General features: G+C 37.2%; 1 protein-coding gene across 1 annotated transcript; it reads left to right on the forward strand.

Annotated features, from left to right (window-relative positions):
* Positions 1–1,367: 1,367 nt before the first annotated feature.
* LOC127961179 (galactose-3-O-sulfotransferase 3-like) lies at positions 1,368–25,798 on the forward strand. Its single transcript, XM_052560167.1, has 3 exons — positions 1,368–1,661; positions 20,105–20,202; positions 21,795–25,798. The coding sequence occupies exons 2-3, from the start codon at positions 20,120–20,122 to the stop codon at positions 23,059–23,061; spliced, it is 1,350 nt and encodes a 449-aa protein (XP_052416127.1). The 5' UTR covers positions 1,368–1,661; positions 20,105–20,119; the 3' UTR covers positions 23,062–25,798.

Consider the following 25,798-nt stretch of genomic DNA (forward strand, 5'->3'; position numbering starts at 1 on the left):
ACATGCAAGAAAAAATAAATAAATTGTGCACACAATTTACTAATTCGTTCCCTCAATACTAAAATGTTCCCACAATTACTATTGCCTTCCCTCAAATTACTATTTCGTTCACACGATTTAGCAAATCGAGGGAACGAATTAGTAAATCATTCGCACAATTTATAAATCGAGTGAATGAAATGGTAAATCGAGGGAACGCAATAGTAATCGGGTGCACGTTTTAGTATAACCTATTTTTCCTGCATGTCATGTGCTCCGTAATAAATTAAATAGCCTATAGATTAATCCTTAAAAGTTGTTCAGTCAAAATCAGTTCTGCACTATTTGCATATCTCCCTCTATCTGACACACCCACTTCAGGTCTTGCAGTCTCCACTAATGAGCTGATGAGTTGAATCAGGTGTGATAATTATTGGAGACATACAAAAGATGCAGGGAGGGCAGGGGGTCCTCCAGGACAGGTTTGAGAACCACTGTGTTAAGACATAGGCCTAACCGTCTGTGTTTACGAAGATATTAAACAAAGCCCATTTTGATGTAATTTGGTTCATCCATGCACAAAAAGTGCTGTCGATACAGCTGTCTTTGTGCGTGCGCGTGTCACTGCGTGCTGAAAACTTCTCACAAGCGCGTGACAATACCGTCAGTTTTACGCTCGACCTCGTCCCGACATATGAGTTTGAACGAGAATGCACGCGCTGGCAGTAATGCATAGATGGACATTGGTGAAAATGTGTCAAAATAAGATGCCTAATTATTTATACTACTGATATCGATATTTTACGTGTGGCATCGATACATCGTTAGACATTTAATCGATGTATTGATCCATATGGATGGATCATTACACCCCTGTAGCAATATCCATCAATACATTATCAAAATTATTGATTTTTCTTTTATGCAAAACATACTGAGGATATTAAATAAAGATCATGGTCCTTGAAGATATTTTGTAGACTTCCTAACTTGAATATATCAAAACTTAATTTTTGATTGGTAGGATATGCATTGCTAAAGACTTCATTTGCACAACTTTAAAGGTGATTTTCACAATATTTAAATCTGAACCAGTTGTATCTCGGCCAAATATTGTCCTATCCTAACAAACCATACATCATTGGAAAGCTTATATATTCAGCTTTCGGAATATTCAAAATTAAAATTGACCATTATGATGGGTTTGTGATTCAGGATCAAAAATAACCAGAAATATGCAAGGGAAAACGTCTAAATAGGCGAATTATTTTGTAATGGAGACGAATTGCGAGATATAGCCTTTTTGACGAGCTATATCCTCGTGACTGGTTAAAATTCGGATTTACTTTCTCAATTCAACAGCTAGAAGTTAACTGCAGTGCCTGGTCGGCTCTCCGGTTTTTGACTCGTGCGCGTGCGTAGTGAATACGCGGGCGCGCGAGAGAGGCGGCGCACGTTGCAGCCAGCCAGTCGCGTGAAAACGCTGATGACAGACAGCGGCAAACGACGCGCCGGTATTTATCAACGCTGAGATGACCTACCGAGCACTGAAGCGCGTCCGCGGATTCTGAGCGCAAATATCCGCGGAGGAGCGAACCCAAAGCGGCTCGGATCTTTGTTTCCCTGCGCGGATCGGAAACTACATCCATCATCCACCAGCCGCGGAGCGTGAGATGACAAAGGTGGGTGAGAATCCCGCCGGCTGCCGTAATGCGTGATCACTGTCAGTGGCCTGGATTGACTGCACACCTGTCTCCTAACACATCCTAATATTAATACGCAGGCGGTTTATGATGCATTTACATTGTTCGCTTCTCAAGCCTGGTGCGTCTGCAGCAGAAAGCAAACATCATTAACCTTTCTGATGTACAGTGATGACCAGCTGATTTATAGATATTGATTTCATTGAGATGCATGCTATAAATAAGGTTTTCTTTAACAGATTTACCTGTGCTAACGCGTTTGACCAGTCGGTTTCATTCAGGATCTGACCTCCGCTAGTTGATTTGAATGAATATAATTGTTTATTCCAGTATTCCGCATTAAAATGTCAGTTTAGCATTAAAATATAAGGCTTGTTTAAAGCTCATTGATGGCTTACAAGAGTTAATTTGTTAAATAAAAATCGATAGTTGTTCCATCTTTGAATGCTTGAAATGCCCCCAAACATTTTACATTAGCACCAAACTCTTAAGTGTGAAATAGAGTTGTCACTTTTTGTGATTTGCCATTTGAAATGGCTTTGAATAGTCATGCAGTCTTTAGCACATCAGGCTTGTGTGGCATGAGCTGATCTGTGTTTATCTTTTTCTGTTTGTCCTGCTGTTCCTTATTTCCCCTTTCAGAAAATTATTAATCGGTGTTTGCATGGCAGATAATCTCTTTATTAAGAGGCTCAACATCATCTGGTGGAACAAATGCAAGAAATACAGAGCGGTAATAATAAAACAATAGAATTATAAAATCTGAACTAAGAGGAACAGAAATTTGAATCTTAATTGCAGATCAGATATGGATGAAAAAATGCTTCTTTTTTTTAAAGAGTTTATAAAAAGAGTTTACAAGAATGTAATCTAATCTGAAGTTTATATCTAAACTAACCTGCTCTCCAGAGCTCTCGCTTGAGCTGGATCATATCCCAGTGTTTTAGCAGACGTAGTTTACCAGCATGTTCGATGAACACCAGTTTGAACCGAAAACGCTGTTCTCAGCAGCAGAGAGTGTCTAATTATTAAAGAAACAGTTGTGTAGAGGAGTTTGATTCACTTGTTCACTAATGGAGGCTCTGCAGTGAAGCTGCATGTTTTTAAGAAACAAATGTTTAATTAATAGTTTTTTCTTAACCGAAAACCATTGCTTATTCTGCCATTGCTTGGTCCGTAATCCATAAAATTTGTGTTCTGCAGTGGAAAAAGTTGACTCCTCTGAATCAGGAGAGAAATATTCACACAGCAAGCCAAAATCATTGGAAACACATTTGTGGGTGGACTTTGATGTGAGCGTACAACAGGGATGGACACAAAGGAAGCATTATTATGAAATATGGACTCCTTTTTTAGCAAGAGGCTACTGTTTAAAGTTAAAACATCTTAATGATGTTAATGAATCTTAATGAATCTCATTCTGACGGCACCCATTCACTGGAGAGGAACCACTGGTGAGCAAGTGATGCAATGATGAACTTGAAATTGTTCCAGTGAATAAAATTAATCAATGCCTTGGATGGACACAACTCTGGTTATTAAAAACTCCTCGTTTTGGTTTGGTGAATGAAATTGTGCAGCTTTCTTTAGTTGACCAGTTGGAGCCACTTTATAAACCGCTCTTCCCAAGATGACTGAACAACGGCCGTGGATTACTAACCATTTCTTTGTAATTGTGAAAATGAGTGACCATTGTTTCACCAGTTTATTTTTATTTTTGGTTTATGAGAATTACAAATTTACCATATAGTTTGTTTGCCGCTTGACTTGATTAGACCAAACATAATTACAATCTTACTGCTTTAATATCACATTACTACAGTAATATATCTTGAAGCAGCTTTGTCTGCGAGAGTTTGATCGCCACTCTCCCTGAAAGTCAACAGGAGAACGCGTGTTCTACTGAGATCAATTATATGATTCGCTTACATTTTTAATAGATCCTTCATTCGGTGCTAATCTAGTCTGATTGCCACTCTCAAATGACATTTACGGGATAGATTTTGATCTTTATCAGTTATTATTACTCCATTGCAATGACGCCAGTCAATAGTAATAAGGATGAGTTGCTCCTGATTATTCTTGCATGTATTCTGGGCACTTGAGAAGGTAAGGTGAGATGTGCGTCTGGTCGCTCGTCTGCTCTCGTTCTTCTGCTGTGCTGGAATGTGTTTGCATGTAAAGTGGGAATCTGATTAGATCGCCTGTGATTAAATATTTACCGATGGCTGCTCCACAGAAAAGTGAAGGCAGGAAAGTGTGTTGCTTGCGTGCATCTGTCTGTGGGATTAATTTACTGCACTCATTAAACTCCAGCCATGTTTTCTCTGCATCCCCTTTGGTTTCCCTGGTCACAACCTTTTCTGTGACTCTTGCCTTCGTTTTCCTCTGAGGATGCTAGCTGCTTTTCTCGTGTCTTTTCATCAGTGCCTCGCTCTTGTCCTCATTTTCTTCCACTTGACTTTAAATGTCCGTTTGCTTTCTCAGGGACCTGCATGTGCATTAATATGAATCTCATCCTCCTACAGAGTAACTTGTGTTCTCCGTGCAAATCAATTACAGGAGGAAGGGGAAAAGAGATGAATTATAAACCGGACAATGTGTTTACTTTTTTTCAAGCCAAAATATGGGAAAGAAAAGACTTGAGACTTTTGTGGTTTTATTATATAATACGCTATTGTATGGAAGACTGAAAAAGATTGCAATAATGATTTATAAAGTCTACTTTTGAGGGGAAAAAATACTATTATTTTACAATTCAGAGAAAAAGGTCAGAATTGTGAGAAAGTCGCAGTTACTCTCGTTTCTGTTTATTCAATGTCTTCCATATTATAGCATTGGTCAAAAGTCTTAAGTCAGTATTATTTTATACAGCAATGATGAACTAAATTGATCAAGTGACATTTTAAAGGTAGCCTACTTATAGTGTCAATATCTTTAATGTTTTTGATTATCTTTTTAAGATTCATACTTTTGTAGACCTTTTGTTTAGCAAAGACCCCATATCAATTGATTAAAAGTGTAAGTAAAGACATTTCAAATGTTCCAAAGGATTTCTATTAATATATTACCTATGGTTTACACACAAATATGAAGCAGCGCAACTGTTTTGAACATTTGATTGTTTCTTGAGCAGCAAATCGGCACATTTTCATGATTTCTGAAGATCATGTGACACTGAAGACTGGAGGAATGATGCTGTAAATACAGCTGCACATTCAGGCTATCAGTTTTTACCCATTATATACTAAATACATGCCTCTGTAACATGCATGTGAGTGTGTCTAAGTGTTATTGTGTGTTCGTCAGAGTAAATACACTCCGTCTGTTAGAAGTGATTGATTTAAAACACCTCACATTAGCAGAAACTCACCATTGATTCCAGCACAGCTTGACATTTAGCTAAGCTAATGATCACCCTGATACACATGATTTAGTAAACCCATTAATGAGTTAATTAGAGAGAGCCAATAGCTTTCCCATGAACCTTTTCAACACTCTCTGGTTCTCTGAAGCCCAGACAAACTGGTTTTGATGGACCGATTTAAAGCCAACTGGCCGTCCGTCTTCAGAAGGTTTAATATTTCCCTCTTCTGCTTTCGGCAAACTTCAGCTGTTGTATCAAACGGCTCCACTTTGACCTCAGTGTTACAGCGGACTGAAATTAGCCGCTGTTGTGGTCTCGGAGATATTGTGTTTCAAAGCAGCGTTTTTCCTCCTGTCATCTCTGTGAATGGAGAAGGGAATCTGTACAGTCACTCCTTGTGTTCTCAGAAACTTCAGATGTGCTCGTATGATAACATCGGAGGCTGAGCTCTTGGTTTAGGTGACGGGAAAATTTCACCCGGGGCTTTTTCCGGCTGTCATGCATGGGATTCCTTACATGACTTTACTATGTTTGACGTTTAATTTATTTGGAGTAAGATTTATCAAAAAAAAAAAAAAAAGTTTTATATATATTAGCCTGAATGCACTGTAAGTCGCTTTGGATAAAATGCATAAATGCATAAATTAAAGTCTGCTAAATGCATAAATTAAATTTAAATTTAAATTATATTTTTATTTATATATATATATATATATATATATATATATATATATATATATATATATATATATATATATATATATATATATATATATATATATATATATATACACAAAATGTAAAATAAAAAATATATATAATTTGTTTTATTTTTTAAATATCAAAGTATGATTTTTGTATATTTAAATTATTATTATTGTTCATTATTATTATTATTATTATTAGTATTATTAAATACAATTATGTGTAAATTATGTAGACAGGGCTTTTTTCGGTCATTCATTGTATTTCCTACATGACTATGTTTGATATTAGAGTTAGAGTCAGATTGATCTCAGATGAGAAATTTACTCATTTTATTTCATTTAATTATATTATTTTAAAATCTTAATTAAAAAAAATTATATATTTAATTTATTTTTATTATTCTGGTCATTCATTGGATTTGTTACATGACTTGATGTTTATAGTGAGTCAGAATTATTATCCCAGAAATGAATTTATTTTACTTTATTTTATTTTTAAATCCTAAAAATAAAAAATATTTAATTAAATATATTTGATGATATGTAATATAAAAATATTCAAATATTTGTTATTATTATAATATAAAAATATAATTGTGTTAAAAATAAAAAAAGTCCTTATTATTGGTGGTCTGAGTGCATAAGGAGAAAATTGAATTTGCACATTTAGTTTTAAAGTTATTTGTAACAGTGAAAGGTTAAAAGGTTGAACAATTTGCATTGTGGGATGTTTAGTTTCATACTGATTTTTGCTTCAATTAGATGCATGTAAAACTAGTGTGTAGTACGTCATTGCATAAACACTATAGTATTATTGAATCGTATCGTCAGATTTGCGGCGGATGGCTGGTTGCTCAGGGGCCACTGCAGGATTAATGAAATGCTCTTTAGGAAGGGTCTTGACTATCAGTCTGTTACAGATGCTCCTTCCCAGCAACAGATCCCATAACCCCACAACCGCACGGGTGCAGACACAATGAGGTGCGCTGAACCCCCGCGGGTCTCTCTCTGCTCAGACAGCAGGGGTGTAAGAGGATATCAGTGACTCGCGTTAAACCCCGCAGACACCTCTTCCATCACTGAAGCGTTCCTCTTTTTGTCTTCTGTACGCCTTATACAGACATTTAAGCTGACTTGAATGCTAGTGTAGTGTAAACTAGGGCTTCCCAAACCATTTTTGTCAGCCGAGCCCCCTTAGACATAAAATATTGACATGCAGTCCTCTTGATATTTTGTGTTATGTTAATATTTCAGTAATGTAATGACAAATTTGTTCAGTATGGTCACACAATGTGCTATAAATATTCAATCTTTTTTTTTTGGGGTAAGGTCTTTTATTTTGAAACAGTCGCTGGATTTTAAAGTGGACTCTGTGATAGGTTCTGGTGATTTAGGAACCCAATCAAGTTTAATAATAGTATTACTACTACTATTTAATTTGGTTGGGTTCCTAAAACTCCAGTGATATTAATAATAATAATAACAAAATCAATCGCATAAAATAAATAAACGCAATCAATTTATTATTATTATTATTATTATTATTATGTTTTAGGAACCCAAATTTAATAATAATAGTAATCATGATGATTAATAACAATAATAATTTTAACTCTAATTATAAAAAATCAAGACAGAAATGTATTACTGTTTTAAGTTAAAAAAAAAAATGTGTATGTTAAAATATATAATACTAATAGTTACATTTTTTTACTTTTAAATGTTCAAACCCTTGAGCTTTTATTTTGGTGGGCTACTGGTGAAACGCTATAAAAGACTGTCCACAGAAATGTTGTAAATTATGCAAAGATGTAATAAAAATGAGAGTGTGTTTGGTGAAAGATGGTGAAAACACTGGATCACAAGCTGTGTAAATCAACACAGTGCTGCGCTTCACTCAGAAACAACACAAGCTTTATCCGTAATTAGCTCTTCATCAGCTTACAAACCTGTTTATGAAACCCTTGAAGTGCGCTTGAACACAGTACTGTACTACTTTCCTTTTAACCTGAACAAAACATGTTTATGAAGGCGACACTGACTGCACATGTGACATTTGAAGGAAGCTACTGTATGTCGCCCCCTCGAGCCCTGAACTTTTCTGAAATAATGCACGGCCGTGTGTTTATAATGCGTCGTCAAGCAGCACCGTCTGCACTCATGTGCATGTTTCTGGACGTAATGTTCCCATCTTTCTCACACACACACACACACCTCCCGATCGCTTTCATTTATCTCCCTTCAGCGTTTCACCAGAGGTTGTGCCATCTGCTCGAGTCCAAAAACACGAGCGGCGCTAGCGAGGGCCGAACAGATCTGTGCTGATTGTTACATCTCCACAATAATTCAATCTCGCGCTTGGCTCGTCTGGAGCTTGGAGCGGATCTGTCTGTCTCTCGGGATGTTGTGCTCTGCAGGGATTTAGTTAGACGAGCACCAGGGGACTTGAACCCATGACCCGTCGGGATGCTCAGGACACATCAAATCCTGTAGAGGACGCTGGAAATTAATGTTGGAAAGGCGCACCTCTCTGAAATCTTTCTGGAGTTCAAGCGTGCAATATGAAGGAGTAGTTCATCACGCACTTCATGAATAATTATCCTCGTTCTCTATTCACTGCCACTGATGCAAGACAACAGACTGTTCCCTTATTAACCACAGGAACATTTTTCACTGTTTAGTGCTGCATAATTAGGAGCGACCCGAGATATTTAGGAGCAAGTCAATGAAATGTCTTCGTGCAAACAATTAAAATCTACAGTTTTTATAATTATATTCAGTTTCAGAGATGCACCTAAACATAAAGTAGGTGATTTCTGATTTTCATATATATATATATATATATATATATATATATATATATATATATATATATATATATATATATATATTAGTTGCAAAGAATATTTCTCATGTTTGTAGTTCTCTAATGTCAGTTAATGATTGCATGACATGAATGCAAACATTTAATATATTAAATCTTTTTTATATGTATATAATCTTGTATAATGTTTTATTTGGACTTTGTAGCTGGACTTTAAAGTGGACTCAAACTTATTATTATTTTACAGTTTGATTTGGTTCTTAAAACATCAGTGTAAGTGTATTAATAATGTTTTAATTATAATTATATTAATCCAATTGGAAAAATGAAGACAAATATATTACGGTTTATAATTACTAGTTGTATTATGAAATAACAAAGTGTGATTATTATTATTATTAGCTACAAGTTACAATACTAATTTGTTTTGAAAAATGAAAATCCTCATGAACACATAATCAATCATATTTTTTATTATTGTTTTATTGTTTTAAATCATTGATAAAATTAATAATTAATAAAATAGAAAAAATAAAATATGATAAAAATGAATGAATAATAATAAATTACAATTAATAGGTATTATGCTGTAACTCTTAAAAATGTAGACAAATACATTACCGTTGAAAATCATAAAAGATGTTTTAACTAAATTAATTCATTATTATTGTAAACATTTTCCAACTTACTGGCAAGGCTAAAGTCCCTTATTTTCTTTGTTAAATCTACTTAACTTTGGGATTTTACTTAATTTTATATGTGAAGTTATATGTAATAATGCAATATTAATTCATTTATTTATGAAAGTTAAGTACAGAAATGTAGCAGTAAAAATTACTTTAAGAAAGTAATTTTTTTTTTCAGTGAAGAATCTAAAAACATTTTAATCTTTAAAAGTTGAATCGTAGTATAAAAATTTCATTTTTTTTTTTTGGCAAGGTAAAACATGAATATGGAACGTACTATACCTTCAAAATAGTGACATTTTTTATTATAATTATTTATTAATAATAATAATAATAATAATACTTTAAGAAGTACTGTGCTGTAGTGAACTTATTCTGGAAGTTGTATTGAAGAATGGTATTCCTTTGTGTTTTAATTGTTTATTGTTGTTGATGTTGTTATGTGTTTATATAATGTCCTTCAGAAATCACTCTTATATGCCGATTTGCTGCTGAAAAAAAAAAAACGGATCAATGTTAAAAGGTGCTTTTTTGTGTGAAAATGAATTATTTGAAAGTTAAAAACAACTGCATTTATTTGAAATGTTATATTATGTAACATTTTAAATGTCTTTACTGTTTTGTCAGCAGTTAACAATTCCCCTCACCCTGTAAGGGATCGATAGGTGCGTAGGATAAATGACCAAAAACAAGCCAAGCATCTAAGCAGCAATTATAATATTTCCAGAAGAGAGGGATATGGAGTGGTGTGGGCTGGTGTGGTTTATAATAATGGCCAAGCATTATTGCAAACATTGATCATATCTGCTTCAACTGTGCCTCATACATTCAGAGCAGGAGCTGTTTTATAATATTTATAATATTAATTCTTTGAGGGTTGCTCTACTTTCAAAATAAAGAGAGAAAAATTGATAAATTTTAGTTTGAGAGAGAGAGAGCATGTATGCAAATGTGGATGGTTGGGGGTTTGCTGATGCTTATTTTCAAGCTTCATTTCCCAGATTGATTTTTTTTGGAGGATTTAGACAATAATGCTGCATTAGGGTGGTGGAGGGGTGGGGGTGTTTCATGCTTTACTGAACTGTGCTTACAATAAAGTACTCTAGAAGTGATTTGTAATGTTATATAGGAAGAAAAACTCAAATGTAAACCTAAAATCTGAGTTTAGAGTCGCATGATTTGTTAAATTAGTGGCTTCTGTTTCTGTTCTCACAGGCGTTCTTCACTGTTAGTTTTGGTTTAATTCTGTCCAATACTCAAAACAGCTTCCTTTTCTAGGGACACTTTTAGAGAAGTTTAACGTATTGTTTAAATTTGAGTATGTTAAAGAGGTAGTTCACCAAAAAAGGTATACTGTATGTCCAAGTCCAGTCACTGCTGTTACTATTAGATGTTTTGTTTGCCAAATACCAGCAGTTAAATCAACATCATAAAGAATACTGCATGCTAATCACATTTACATTCTCCACATGCTGCAAATTGCAGTCAGAACAAACAGATAGTAACAGTAGGCCCACCCAGACAGGTGAATGTGAACTGTTTAAGCGAATGTAAAGACTCGTGACAGCTGTTTGCAGACCTTTTCAGCATGGTGTAATAAAAAAGTGATAAATACACTTGCCTTCTGTTCAACTCTGTTACTGTAACTTGTGAGACTGTTGTTATTATGTTGGGACTTGAGCCTATATTTGGGACTGAACTTGTAAGCATTGTCCTAGAATCCCAGATGTTTAAAAATGAATATTGTGTGTTAAATACAAGCTCAATTAAAAAGTATAAATACCTGAATATTTATACGTTCGCATGGAGTATGCAGCATCCTTACAAAAATTTACAATGGTTTTACTATAGTAAATATGTGGTAACCATGTTTTTGTTTTTTTTCGTACTGATTTCCATTTGTATTGCTACAGTTTTACTACACATACCATGGTTTATATTCGTAAGAGCAGTAGTAAAATAGATTAATGCAGGCATTGCAAGAAATGTAAAAATGTTGAACAACACGCTTACAGACTTTGAATATAAATTATGAATTTTGGCATAATTATTTAAATTACATACAGTGAAATGGCTGTCATTGAAAAATTACAGAATAATGACTGAAATGTTATACAAATGAATAAATATGTTAATTCTGATCTTATTCATCAGGTTTCAGCATCTCAATGCAGCATCTCAGTCCTTATTTAAACGAGCTCTGACACAGTGTGGTGAAATCGGTAACGTTTCGTTGAATTAAAACTAGGGCTGTCAAAAATAGCACGTTAACAACGTTAATTAGTTGTTTGTTGTTAATTACGTCAAATTTTTTAAGGCATTTCACGCATTCGAGCAGTGTGACAAATTATTCAGGTCAGGAAAGTCTCGTCGATCTCTGAATTCTCAAGATAGTAAAAAACAGCGGCGAGCGCCACGACGAAAACACAGAAGAAGCTTAAGGTTTTACCCGAGTTACTCTCAAATACATTCATGCCAAGCTCGATAAACAGAGACGACTTTGGTAGTTGATACGCTGGAGCTTCTTCCTGTTATAGCGTCCTGTGTTTCACACTGCGCATGCGCAGAACGCCTACATGCAATGCAGCGAATATTACAGCTGTTTGGGAAAGCATATGCATTTTTACTTGGTTTTATTGGCACTTGAAGCCTTCAGAACGTGAAAATATCGATCCGTATTGTGGCAGAGCAAATGAACACCTCCCAAAAACAAGAGACAAGAGTGCCCAGAGTGCTGCTTATGTGATTGTGGCGCATGTTTGTGTTTCTGAGTTCATTATTTCGAGTTTCTCTATGCATAATTTCATACACTGTAAAACCGAACAGTGAAATTAATCAAATTAAATTAGTTAATTGCACTCAAATAATAACGAAAGTTCATTGGACTTAATTTAAATAAGTTCTGTTAACTCAAAAATTTGTTGTAGTGAGGTGAACTTAAAATGATTGTGTTTTCTAGTTCCCAGCATGCTTTGCTTCAGAAAACAAGGAAAATAAATTTAGAAATTAAGTGTTATTTTGTGTGTTTTTACACAAGATTAACATAGAGGGACATAAGTTAATACATAAATGTTGTGTTATATTAGATTTTACAAAGGTTTATGTTATGTTGGATTTGTAGTGTTACCGTTGTGGTGAAGAGTAGAGCCTGTGGTTAGACTGAGGATGGACAGCAAAAGCCTAATTTTGAGTGTATTTCCCACATTATAGGAGTTGAAAAATAGATAAAATTATGAGTGAATTACTCCCTAATTATAAGTTCAGAAATATAATTATTTAAGATAACTCTGAGATAATTTAAGGCAACTGGAATTAAATTTTTTAAGTTTATGTAAACTTAAAACATTTAAAAACATCACTTAAATGTTTTTGTGTAATCTGTTACAAAATATTTTTTGAGTTCTGTGAACTTATCAGGGTTTACAGTGTAGATATGTGGCTATATTTAACCACTGGTTCACCTAAAACTCTTACGCTATCTGTAGTTAAATGGCATGGTTTGATATAGTGCTCAGGTAAATTTGATCTAAGTAAAAGTTAAACTTTTGAAATTCTGAAAAAAAGAACTACATATTGATAAATCAATACATGAAAATTATGTATCTGTGTCCTGTTATTTATCTTTTGGTATGCATTTCAGAAAAAAAATGGTAAGGATTCAGGTGTAATTGCAAATAGTGATTAATCATGATTGATCCACTGAATAATCTGATTAATTTGATTAAAATTTTTAATCGCTTGACAGCCCTAATTAAAACTAAAAGTTCCATTGAGTTTGGAGTATTCTGTACACACTAATCATGAGAATATCTCTTCACCTGTCTCTAAAAATGTCTGGATTTTGATATCATCCTGCAAATGCTAATTTTAACAGACTTTTATTCAACTAGATAATTACAGCATACTGAAAAATATACGTAACCAGGAGAATCGAAGCACTGCTTTGATGGGCACTTCCGGTAATCAATTCCACTGTTAAGGTTCATTATGCTTAAAAAACAATTTGTGTGCATTTTGCATGATGTATTCATCATGATACTGTGTTTTAGCTAAAGCAGGACTCATTTTGTGTTGCTCTGTATGCTTATATCTATAACAGGAAAGACGTCTCTATAGAGGATTCCATCTTTACCCATGCTTAGAAAAGTGTTCATGCCGTCACTTTAGAAAAGGCCTGGAAAACAATTTTGACCTGAATAATGACCCGAAGAGATGTTCATATGGTTTGAACTGAAAACACTTTGTGAGGAATATGTTCAGTGGTTTACAGCCAAGTTACGAGGATATAAGGTGAAGCATCTTCTGTAAGTATGGCAGAACTGATCAAGGAAGAAGGGGTCATGTTAAGTTGCTAGAACCTTGTGAATGTGTAATGTGATGCCCATATAGCTGCCACAAATATCTCTGAAAGGCACACTACGTAATGCTGCATAAGAAGTGGCCAATGCCCGAGTGGAATGAGATTTAACAGTCACAAGCACAAGCCTTATGCATGACATGCTTCAACAATGGAGTCCACCTCCCAGCGAGCAAACCTTTGTTGCAATAAAGGTGCACCTTACTTGCTGGGTCCAAAACAGGAAAAAAAAGCAGAGGCAGTCCTCAATAGACACAGCCTGGGTGCTCAACTGAGAATTGGGCACCTCTCTTCTCAAAGACAGTCCAAGACAGGAATCCTGCTGTGGTGGTCTGTAAGACTGCCTCTGTCTGTCCTGCTACAAAGTTGAATGACGAGCAGGTAACTGTTGTGCAGCTAGTGCAAGGTAGCTCATGCTATGCCCAGTATGCTGGGAACGAGACTCAGCTGCTCTTACCCTGTGCTCAAGTTCCTCCTGAGTAGCTGGACTGAAGATTTGAGAGTGTGCAGATTCAGAAGAAGTCTCCTCCAAGGGTATGTAACAGTCCTGCTCATTCCTAACCAGCAAATATGAAGCCACCAAAGACGATGTGTCCATGTCCTCTGTAGGACATTTGGACACTGGTACAACCTTGTGCAATATGGGGTTAACTACTGATTTTCTCAAATCCTCATTTGCACTTTGAGTAGCAGGCGGAAATTATCTAGCCAACAAAGCCTGAACGCTCTGAATCGCATTAGCTAATTCAACTACCTGGTGAGATGTTTTGGAAGCCCCTCAGTTTTTCTTGCTGAGTGCTTGCTACCTGTCTGAGTCCTAGTCTTGACTGATGTTAAGAAATCTCCACTTCCCGGTCCAAACTTTGCTAATCTCTGTTGCCTAGATTCGAATGCCATTAGACTACATTCTTGGCAAGGTTCAGTTAAAGCCTCCTTAAGATGGTTGATGCCCAGACAGTCAGGGCAGTGAATATGTGTATCCATAAGGTCCATAGGACCTGAACATGTAGAACATGAGGCAGACGTAGTGCCTGTGCCTTTAGGAAAAATAACTCTGGTTAGTCAGGAGTTGATATAGCTTCTGGCAGGTCATAGGTCAAAGTCATGTGTGAGATATCAACCCCTCAGAGGACCTCAGATGATGCCAACCCTGAAACAACATACAGAACTACCAAGTTTGTTTGCAACATATAATAAATGCTGTTATATAATGTTCACGGACTGTTTGATTATGTCTTTAATTGATTTTTCCATACATTTCTACCATATGAACATTAACTGACATAGTCACCACTGATAAGCAACTACAAAATATTTTGTAGAATCTTAAAGGGGGGGTGAAATGCCATTTCATGCATACTGAGTTTTTTACACTGTTAAAGAGTTGGATTCCCATGCTAAACATGGACAAAGTTTAAAAAATTAAGTTGTATGTTTGAAGGAGTATTTCTGTTCCAAAAATACTCCTTCCGGTTTGTCACAAGTTTCGGAAAGTTTTTTTCGAGTATGGCTCTGTGTGACGCTCCCGTATAGCAGAGCACTGAGAGGCTAAGCACAGACAATCACTGATCAGAGCGAGAGCGTCGCGAAATGTCATAAAAGGAGTGTGTTTTTGGTTGCCAGGGCAAGACAACCCTGCACAGATTACCAAAGAAAAAACAGCATTAAGGGACCAGTGGATGGAGTTTATTTTTACAGAGCATCAACGGAGTTGTGCAAGTGTTTGTGTTTGTTCCCTGCATTTCGAAGATGCTTGTTTTACAAACAAGGCCCAGTCTGACGATGGATTTGCGTATCGTTTATTTCTTAAGGATGATGCAATCCCAATGAAAAAGGGTCACGATCGTGTGTTGGAACCCCAGGCGGTGAGTAAAACTGCTTAAAATATCTCTGCCTCCTTGTTAGTGCGTCCCCTCCCATGCCGGAGACCCGGGTTCGAGCCCCGCTCAGAGCGAGTCGTTGCTGCTGCTGCTCTCGTTCAGTTTCAGTCTTGGGATCTGATTCTGGATCATAAATAAATGGCTGAATCTGACTGTTAGCCATGGTTTGTTTTGGATGATGGTTTTTTCCTCACGGTAAATTCACAGCTTCCAAACGCTCTCAACGCAAAAGCCTACTGGCGCTCGTGATTCTTTAGCTCCGCCCACATGTCACGCCTCCAGCTGTCGTGTTTTTCCGGGAAAAATCGGTACAGACTATCTTTCTCTTATGAATATAATAAAACTAAAGACTTTTTGGAGTTATGAAGGATGCAGTACTACTCTATAGGTACTCAAGATTAACAGGATATTGAGTGAAAACGAGCATTTCACCCACCCCCCCTTTAATTTTCTGTAAAGCTGCTTTGCAATGATTTGTATCTCGAAAAGTGCTGTACAAACAAAGTTGAACTGAAATGTATTAATTCAAGGTGCTCGATGTGATGAACAAGACGCGACTTCTTCCACCATGTATAGACCGTCTCTGGCGGTCTGAAATGGTGAAATAGAATTGAAAGTTGGCCTGTGTATTTCTAGTTTCAAGTGTGATTTGCAACGGACTGGATAAGGAGAATAAATAATGAAAATAAGTATTATTTGATGTGCTTTTTTTAGTAAAGGGAAAGTCCTATTAGTGTGGCTTTTATGTTTGAGTTTACGTTGACACTTTCGTGGTTGGTAGCACTTATGGTTAAGTTGTAGGTGTCTAAATAATAGTATACACTACTTTTGATCATATAAGCAATGAATGTGCAAGAGTTTTTATACAAAATAACACTATAAAAACTTAAATAGACTTTTAAATTGCTGTTTTAGCATTTAAATTGTTACTCGCCATGGAAGGCATTTCAACGCCAATCAACAATGGCAGCAAATGCTAGTGACAAGTAATATCTTCATTAATTAAATTAATATTAATTTGGATTTAGTATGTGCTACAGTAGCTGTATATTTAAACTGGAATTGCTCAAATTAATTGGTTTCAGGGCCACCACTCAATGCCTGCCTGGCTGGACGTTCCTCGCGTCACTGCTGGATTGGTCACACAAGCTTGGCTATATCACAGTAACTCAATGCCTTCTCCAGAGAGCGTCTTTCTACAAATCCACAATAGCACCACTCAGCACCATAGGATCACAGCTTGACTCTCGGTGTTTTCCCCCAAAAGCCATATTTTGATTCCAAAAAAAACAGCACAGATCGGATTATAATCTCCTTGCCTTCACCTTAACTGTGGCTTTGTGTGGCTTGAATGACAGGGAATGATGGAGAATCTGTTGTAGTATTACTGGTCTTAATGTACCACTAAAGGGATTAGCTGTTACGTTCAAGGAAGATGATGTTTTTAATATATATTTCATGGATAAAATCATCTTTTCTTTGCTTCTAGTACAGCTTCCACTCTTTTGAAGAATTTACACTAGATGTTGGAAGATGGATGCAGGAATTTACTTCACTCTTAAATAGTGGTCGACCGATGTTGGTTTTTTGACAGCCGATATTTTGGAAATCGGGACTGATAGACGATATAAAACTGATAATTGTTTATTATTATTAATATTTACGAATTTTGAAATCATTTGACAATGGAATAAAAAAAATGTGTACAATAAACATACTTTAGATGATAGTGTTTTTCACAAATAAATAAATATTTAATATAAATACAATTAAAAAGGAAGTAAACACTGTAACCAACAGGGCACTCAGTATTCTGGGAAGTTTGTGTGCACTGGGAATCATATTTTTCAAATAAAAATTATTTTACACAGAAAATGACATGAATATGCAGAGAAATAATTTGCATGCAGAGAACAAGCGATCGTGCTGGATAAAAACGCACACTTCACAAGATCTCACAGCTGGATTGAAGTTTGCGAGGTTTGTAAAATTAACTGTTCATTAGCCATTCAAAGATTTGTTTAAATAATATAAATGCGCATTTGCTTAATGCTGACGGCAAACAAGAAAGTATTATAATGTTTGTCTTCCAATTACTAATAACATAAAAGCAATCATTATAATTATTTTTGTATACATTAATACAATAACATTGTATGTTTATCTACGGCTGAGACCAGAATGAAGCTCTACCGTCGTCTTTCCTATTGGCCGTTGCTCCTGAAAGTTGCTCTTCCTTTGCATCAAGTTGTAGGATTCTTAACTTTATCGCGTGGTCGACATGCCCCATCAGGTCATGATGCTACAGTATGCATGAATGGTCACGTAACACATGCTTTCATTAGTGTAGTATGAACAAACATCTGCATATGATCAGAACTCCACACAGCTCCCGCGCTACTCTCCATTGAAAATGAATGACTTCCAGTCTGTCGTTTGTCAAAGATAGTGGAAAGCTGGCTTGAAACGCAATGGAAAAACCAGTACAGCGAGTATCATTTCATCTCTGAGTGTAACCGGTGACGTGGACTGATTGTGCAGACCGATCAGTGTATTACAGTACCACAAGAGCTATAGGGAGCAGACTGCTCCGTACGCCTTCGAATCGCTCTTACGGATATCAAGCACTGATTGATCTGCACTGCTTCTGGTCGAACACACCCAGTGCTGCAGGCTCATTGGCTCACTGACGTTGATAAGATTAGCCACTTCTGTATCAAAATTTGGTACTGAACGACGAGACGTTTCTCGATACTCTGTGGCAGGGGTGCCCAACCCTGCTCCTGGCGATCGACTATCCTGCAAAGTTTGGCTCCAACCCTAATCAAACACACCTGCCTTGAATTTTTAAGTGAGTCTGAATACCTTAATTAGTTGCTTCAGGTGTGTTTGATTAGGATTGGAGCTAAACTTTGCAGGACAGTCGATCGCCAGGAGCAGGGTTGGGCACTATGGTATTGAGGCAATTCGGTCGGTGCCTAAAAAGTATCGAACTTGATGGTAGTCCTACCTACCAGATCTTTCTGGATCATTATTTTATTAAATTTTTTTGACGTGACATTCAGCCAAGTAGGGTGACCCATATTCAGAATTTGTGCTCTGCATTTAACCAATCCAAAGTGCATACACACAGGGCAGTGAGCACACGCGCACACACACACACACACACACACACACACACACACACACGCACGCGCACGCACGCACGCGCACGCACACAGCCATTTATGCTGTGGTGCCCAGGGAGCAGTTGGGGGTTCAATGTCTTGCTCAAGGGCACCTAAGTCGTGGTATTGCCAGTCTGAGGTTTGAACCCACAACCCTAGGGTTAGGAGTCAAACTCTCTAACCGCTAGGCCACAACTTCCCCCAATAGAAATGTGCAGTTTAATTAAAGAGCAGGAAATGAGCTGCCTCTAACTGTGAGACTCACTAGCCAAAATAAGAACTTCTTCAAAGCACTCAAGTAATTTGAAGTTTTAATAGAATATCTCTTCTCAAGCTGCATGGCTTGAAGTATCATTTGTTCCCCTAGTACCAAAATGTAACCGGTTTAAAGGATTGGTACAAATCCCTAATTTAAAGTATGAGGAATATTAATTGTGCTTTGAACCTCACTATTAATTACTTGATGTGTCTTTAGAGCCTTTTCCTATGAGCTTTTTCATGTGCTGATACATGACACTGATTGGTCCAGTACCAAGAGACCATGCACTCATGCTGTAGGTGATGGTTTATATTACCATTGGAGAAAGAAACCCAGACAGCCAGTCTGTGTTGAACTCTGACCTGCAGTATGCATTTGCATCTGCATTTTAAACTTGAATTTGCCTTCGGTTATAGAAAACAGTCACTGTAATGCGTTCACTCTTCTGCTCGGTGTACACTGCTTAACCATCCAAACCATGATATTTGTGTAGCAAGCATTTAAATGTCAATTGCATTGCTGTAAAATCTGCAAACAGTCCAGACTGCTATAAAATCATAAAACCAGAAGCTGTTTTTCCATGATATTTGTCAGTGGATTGTATTGCTAATCTTGCGCTTGTGCTTAAAATGGAAGTCATGTCATTTAATTGTCTTGGCTCTTTTTGAATGGCATCGGGAGTGAAATGGCTTACCCTTTTTGTAATACTAATGCTAATTAAACTACAGTAGTATCAGGGCTTGATCAGGGGAAATAAAGGCAGGTTGTGTAGAAGTGCCATTCGATACGGTGAGAGAGGAAGGGAAAGTGAGATGAGATAACTGTAATTAGAAGCCGAGGGAAGAGGTGGCCCTGACTCGTATGGAAGATATCCAAGACTTTGTTAGCATTAGACAGGCAACACTGTCCGAATGCTAATACGTGACACCTGTTCTGTCCATGTTTTAGGTTTGATTGTTGTCTTTGTCTCTGAACGTGTGTTTGAATGACCCAGAACATAAAAAAGGCACTTTGCAGTTTGAGATCCAGCTTGAAAGAAATCATGATCAGTACAGTTTTTGTGCTCATGAATTTGTTGTTTATGTTGCTGCAAAGGTTATATTTGGTGTTCTGGATACGTGTTAAATGTATGAGTAATGTACACCTTTGTAAAGTCCTATTCTTCTCTTTTGCAGTGAAAGAACCTGGAGATGTCTCAGAAGAAGATATTCCTAGTATTGATTGCAATCAGTACGGTCAGCTTGCTTCTGCACCATGGGGGTCACTTGAACTTGTAAGAGCCTTTGAAGAACGATCCCTCCATTTATCCCTACCTTGTTACTAGTGATGCACTGAAACATTTTTTTTACCAAACATATTTCATTATTTCAAATTTTACATATTGCAACTGTAGCTCATGTAGATTATCTACTATATATTGTGTGCATAAAGACACTTACATGGTCAAAATGCATCTTTGGATAAGTGTCAATTAAACACATTGTTTTGTTCATGATTTTGGACCTTCAAAACTAGTTTGGCCAGATTTGTGGTTGACAAAATTTCGGAGCATCACTGTGTTTGCGTTCATTGTTTTTAGTCTATTCCATTTGATTCTTGCTGCTGAAAAAATGATCTTTAACTTGTAAAAGTTGGTCATGGTTGGTTTAGCTGCTTAGCCAACTGGTCTCCCATCTTGACCAAATCCCCGAAAATGACTCTAAAACCAACGTACCAGGCCAGAAGTGGCCAGCTGAAAAAAGCAAACCGGCTAAAGGTTATTGCACACTGAATCCGAAATTTTCATATTAATCACACACAGAAACCTTGCACCCTGAGTCCAATATATTTTAATCAGAGGTGTAGTGGTAAAAATAGAGGTGGGTGAACTATAAATTCTGGGTGACCACATCATGGTCATGGTAAGGTGGGCCACTGCCTAATGGTGTATTTGTATCCTGATGACATCATTTATAGGCTATCATTTGATATTTCTACAAATGGTATCACTGGTTGTTCCGTCATATAGGTCACACAATCACTATTCAATTCATACATTAATCTAATGTCTGTAAAATTGAATAGAAAAAATTGCTTCGCAAACTAATGATATCGCACTGATGTCATAGCTGATGAAAATCAATAAGAGAAATAGTAGAGAAATTGCTAGCTCTGTTAGCTCTTTGAGCTCTTCAGATCGCATAAATCAATGCAAAATTTATAGAAATGTTATTCTGTATGACCGAGTCAAAGATCCGGGTCAGTAAAATGATCCAAACTTAATCCGAACCACTACTGCTTGCAACATCGCAAGCAATTGGTCAACAATGACAATTGCAGCGCAATATGAAAGACTTCATCTTCGGTTTAACAACAAACAACCTATGAAACTAATAATGAACAATATGAAACTGAAACGACATAAGCTTAATTTAAAATGGCTTAGGAACTATAGGCTATTTAGAGGTGGATAAACTCAATTTAGAGGTGGCACTTTGGAGGTGGGTAAACGCTATTTCTGAATTTTGTGAGGTGCGTAAATGGTGTTTACGTGCGTTTAGCCTCCACTACATCCCTGATTTTAATTAATTAATACAAAATAGAGTCTAAAAACAGTGAGGATGATTTTGTTGTCCTTTCTCTTAAAAAGGATGCAGAAAATCCGATCCACTTTCTTTTATGACCAATGAAAGTGTTGGAGGCAGTGTGTAGATTTGATTGAAACAACGTGACACAACATTTTTAATTTTAACATTTTTGGATAAATGCAAGGACCTTAAGGCTTGACAAAGTTTTATGAGTAGGGTATATTTGTTTTTGCATTACCATTTTTCTGATCTTTCAACCTGTCTTTATTTCTGCGTTAATTCTCCCCTCTGATTGCAGGACGCTAGAGGCATTCTGGTTGGGGTGTCCATCCTCCACGTTCTCCTCAACCCAGAGCAACAGTGGACCTTCTGCTAAACACACCAGTGTAGCCTTCCTTAAGACGCACAAAACGGCCAGCTCCACTGTGCAGAACATTCTTTTCCGCTTTGCTGAGCGCAACAACCTCACTGTGGCGTTGCCTATTACCACCTGTGACCACCAGTTCTGTTACCCTCGACCGTTCAGTGCCCACTTCGTTCACCCACACACCACACCACCTGACATCATCACCAATCACTTACGATTCAGCCGGGCTGAGATACGACGCCTCATGCCCAACAACACAATCTACATCACGATATTGCGGGAACCGGGAGCGATGTTTGAGTCTCTGTTTACCTACTTCAATCAATACTGTCTTAGCTTTAGACGTGTCCCAAATGGCTCTTTAGAGACTTTCCTGGACCATCCTTGGAGCTACTATCGTCCAGAAGAGAAGGATTCAATGTATGCAAGAAATACACTGACTTTTGACCTAGGCGGTGATAAAGACAGGCCATCTTCGGAGGCGCCGGCATATGCCAAACGATTCGCTGCAGAAATGGAGCGAGTTTTCTCGTTAGTTATGATCTCAGAATACTTTGACGAATCCTTGGTGCTGCTCCGCCGCTTATTGTCTTGGGATCTCGACGATGTTCTGTATGTCAGTCTCAACATGCGCACACCTGACTCCAAGAGCAGCCTTTCAGGAGAAAATACAGCCAAAATCAGAGCCTGGAATGCCATAGATTCGGCACTGTATGATCACTTCAATGCCTCTTTGTGGCGACAGCTGAGAGCGATGGGACTAGCGTGTGTTGAGCGGGAAGTCCAGCTGTTGCGTCAGTCTCGTGACCGACTTGTCCGGAGCTGCTTCGGAGGGAATTTGCCACCGCTTCGCTCTGCTGCACAGATCACGAATAAGGAATTACGGCCTTGGCAGCCCAGTGCCAAAGTGGAAATTGTTGGGTATGATTTACCACTTAACATGACACAAAAAGGCCGTGTTCCTCCACGAGATGAGTGTTTAAAGATGGTAATGCCCGAAGTGCAATACACACGACTGTTGCTGCGCTCAGAGTCCCTACATTATCGAAAGCGGTTTCCATTACGAAACTCCCAGCAGACTTCACGAACTGTGGGACAAGTACGGGCACACAAAGAATCCCCAGCTCCGAGTTTGAATCCGCGACCCTCAGAGACTATGGCTCGGAGCACCAAAGGAGCGCTACGGCTTTCCCAATAAACTTATTTTCATTTATTCCCCATTCCTTGCAGCTAAATGTCCATGAGATGTTGGAATTACTTGAAAGCTTGAGGTCATACCTCATTTGTATTTGACGTGAGCACAACCAAATGTACGCTCACAACTCTTGTTCTAAAAGTTTTAAAAAAATATTTTTGTGTTTCTCAAATTGAAATGTAAAATGGTCAAGGAAAATATATTGTATATTGAAGTCTAAATGCCTGACATCTGGAATGTGTCTCAATATCCCAAGGACTCTCTCTCCACATATATACCATCACTTACTGTTTGCATTTAAGCCATCATTACCCTGCTGGAAAATCCTAAATCAATTTTAATTTGGTACCTGGTTTTACATGTTTTCTAGCTAGTTATAACTAATCTCTTATGGTTATTGCTGGTCCAATCTTGAGGGTAAATCACCTGTATTACCAGCTGGTGATCTTTAGGTGAAGCTTGTTTTGGTCAAGCTTGTTTAGGACTAAAAGCTACAAACCAGCTTGGTGTGAACTGGTTTTTCCAGCAGGGTCTTAGAATATTTCTTTGCTGATATTTGGAGTTAAGACTTTTTTTCTGGTAACTTCATCTGGCCATTGTTAGGCTTCCTTTTTACCAATGGTGCTCTGTTTGAGCGTAATCTTTTACACATGCTTATCAACATACTGTCAGCTGCGCCTGAGCCACAAATCACCATAATTGACTCTTCAATTGTGGTCCAAAAACCCAGCATCATGTGTCGATGATGATGCAACCGTCTCGAAGGACATTTAAATATTTAATCAATTATTCTTTAGACTCTCTTTGGGCAGTGCTAGGGTTACACAGCCCTGCATTTTTATGAGGCCGCTACAGACCAAGCCAGAGAGGTTCAGCCTCGACTCGAACCTGGGAATAGTGACACTTCATCCACATGGACCCAAACGAGGTCAGTTATGAAGAATTGCTATATGCTATAAGCCAGAGTAAGAAGTGTGTTAGTTTCATCTTTATGTTTTTTTAGGGGATAATGCTTATACTGCAGTGCACTTGCAAATATCTTAACTTATGTAATTAAATTATAGTAGGAAATACTGTTAAGACATACTCTACACACAAGTAGGCAAACACAAAAACGTCTAGCTGTGTGAGATTGAATTTAATGCCCGTTTTTGCATACTTGTGTAGAGTGTGCTTTTGGCCTAACGTTTCTTTACTGGAGCTTCACTTAACAAAGGCACTGTGATGTAGAGGTACTGGGTGGTGACCGAGTGAATGGTGGCCACCCACACAAAGACTCGTGCCAGTGGAATGTAAATGCATAGTCTGTTGACTGTGTCTTTGTACTTAAAATGCAACACTCCCATCTTTTAAGCCAGTGCTTTTCAGCTGGTTTGCTTTTGCAATACAGGACTGACTTTTAAATAAATTTACACCAAATTACCATAGAGTATGACTGGACGCAGCAAATCAGACTTGAAACCAACTGGTTGAGAACCACTGGTTTAGTGCTGTATTTCCCAACTCTGTTCCTGGAGGCACCCCAACACTACACATTTTTCAACGATTTCTAATCAAATTACACCTGACTCAACTCTTCACTAGAGACTCCAAGACTTGATATGGATGGGTCAGATAAGAGACACATCCAAACTGTGTACTGCTGAAGTCCCTCCTTAAAAAAAGGTTGGGGAAACACTGATTTAGGGTACCAAATAGAAACCGAATACCTCTGAAAGAACAGCCTCTTAAAGAACATCATTTTTAATATCTGTTTCTTTGATGTTCAAAGCCACAAGGTTTGTTCGGTAGAGGAATATATTTTTGGACAGGATGCTAAATTTGTTGCTCTCTCCCAAACTTTCTGGCAATAAGAATTCCCTTTCTTTTTTCAAAATGAAAAGGCATCCTTCATTTGGTAACATCTCATTGTTGTATTTCTTCAGATGTACTGTATTGTAGAGAATAGTATCTGGAGCATTATAGCAATGTCAAATTACTAGTCAAATGAAGGTATGTAGATCAAAACATCACGAGAGCCTTGAAACAATTCACCCATAAACCAACTCCTTTTTTAGGAGTGCTAGTTAGTACCTAAAGAAATACTGTTTTTATCTGTTGTGAACATACAGCCTGGATCTACAAATCTAAAAGACAACATTCTCATTTTCAAAATTAGAAAAAACTTGGATAAAAAATTAAAACTGTTGTTAGTGGAAGCGTCTCAGTCTTTAAAGACTATCAAGCCATTAGACATGTAGAAAGTGCTCTTTGATTGTATATAATGTACTTTCTGTGGAACATAACACAATTTTGATTTAAAATGTAAAGATGAAGTTTGAGCACATGACTCGTTCTGCATTTTTGTTTGGGTTAGAAAACCTCTCGGCAGATAACTGCTGACAATTCAAGTTTTTGTTGTTGTTTGTTTTCATTTCTGATGTATTGTAAGAGAATTGAGAAGTAAAGCATGGAGTGATTTGCCATAATTTACTGTATACAAAGAATCTGCTGTACAACTGGACAACTTTTTCATGAAGACTGTGAAGAGAGAGATTTTCATGCTTTTTGTGCTGGATGATTAGATGACACTAGATGTTTTCCCGTCCAATTCATTCTTTCATTCTCTATTTATTTAACTGCTACATATTCCGTGATTTTTAGGGGCTTTGAATAAGATGCTTCTGACAATCAGAGGTTGGCTTCTGAAGCTATGTAATAATATGTGAAAACATTGACCATTAAAGCTGGAAAAACAACA

Source organism: Carassius gibelio, chromosome B7, assembly GCF_023724105.1.
Source record: "Carassius gibelio isolate Cgi1373 ecotype wild population from Czech Republic chromosome B7, carGib1.2-hapl.c, whole genome shotgun sequence".
Taxonomy (NCBI): domain Eukaryota; kingdom Metazoa; phylum Chordata; class Actinopteri; order Cypriniformes; family Cyprinidae; genus Carassius; species Carassius gibelio.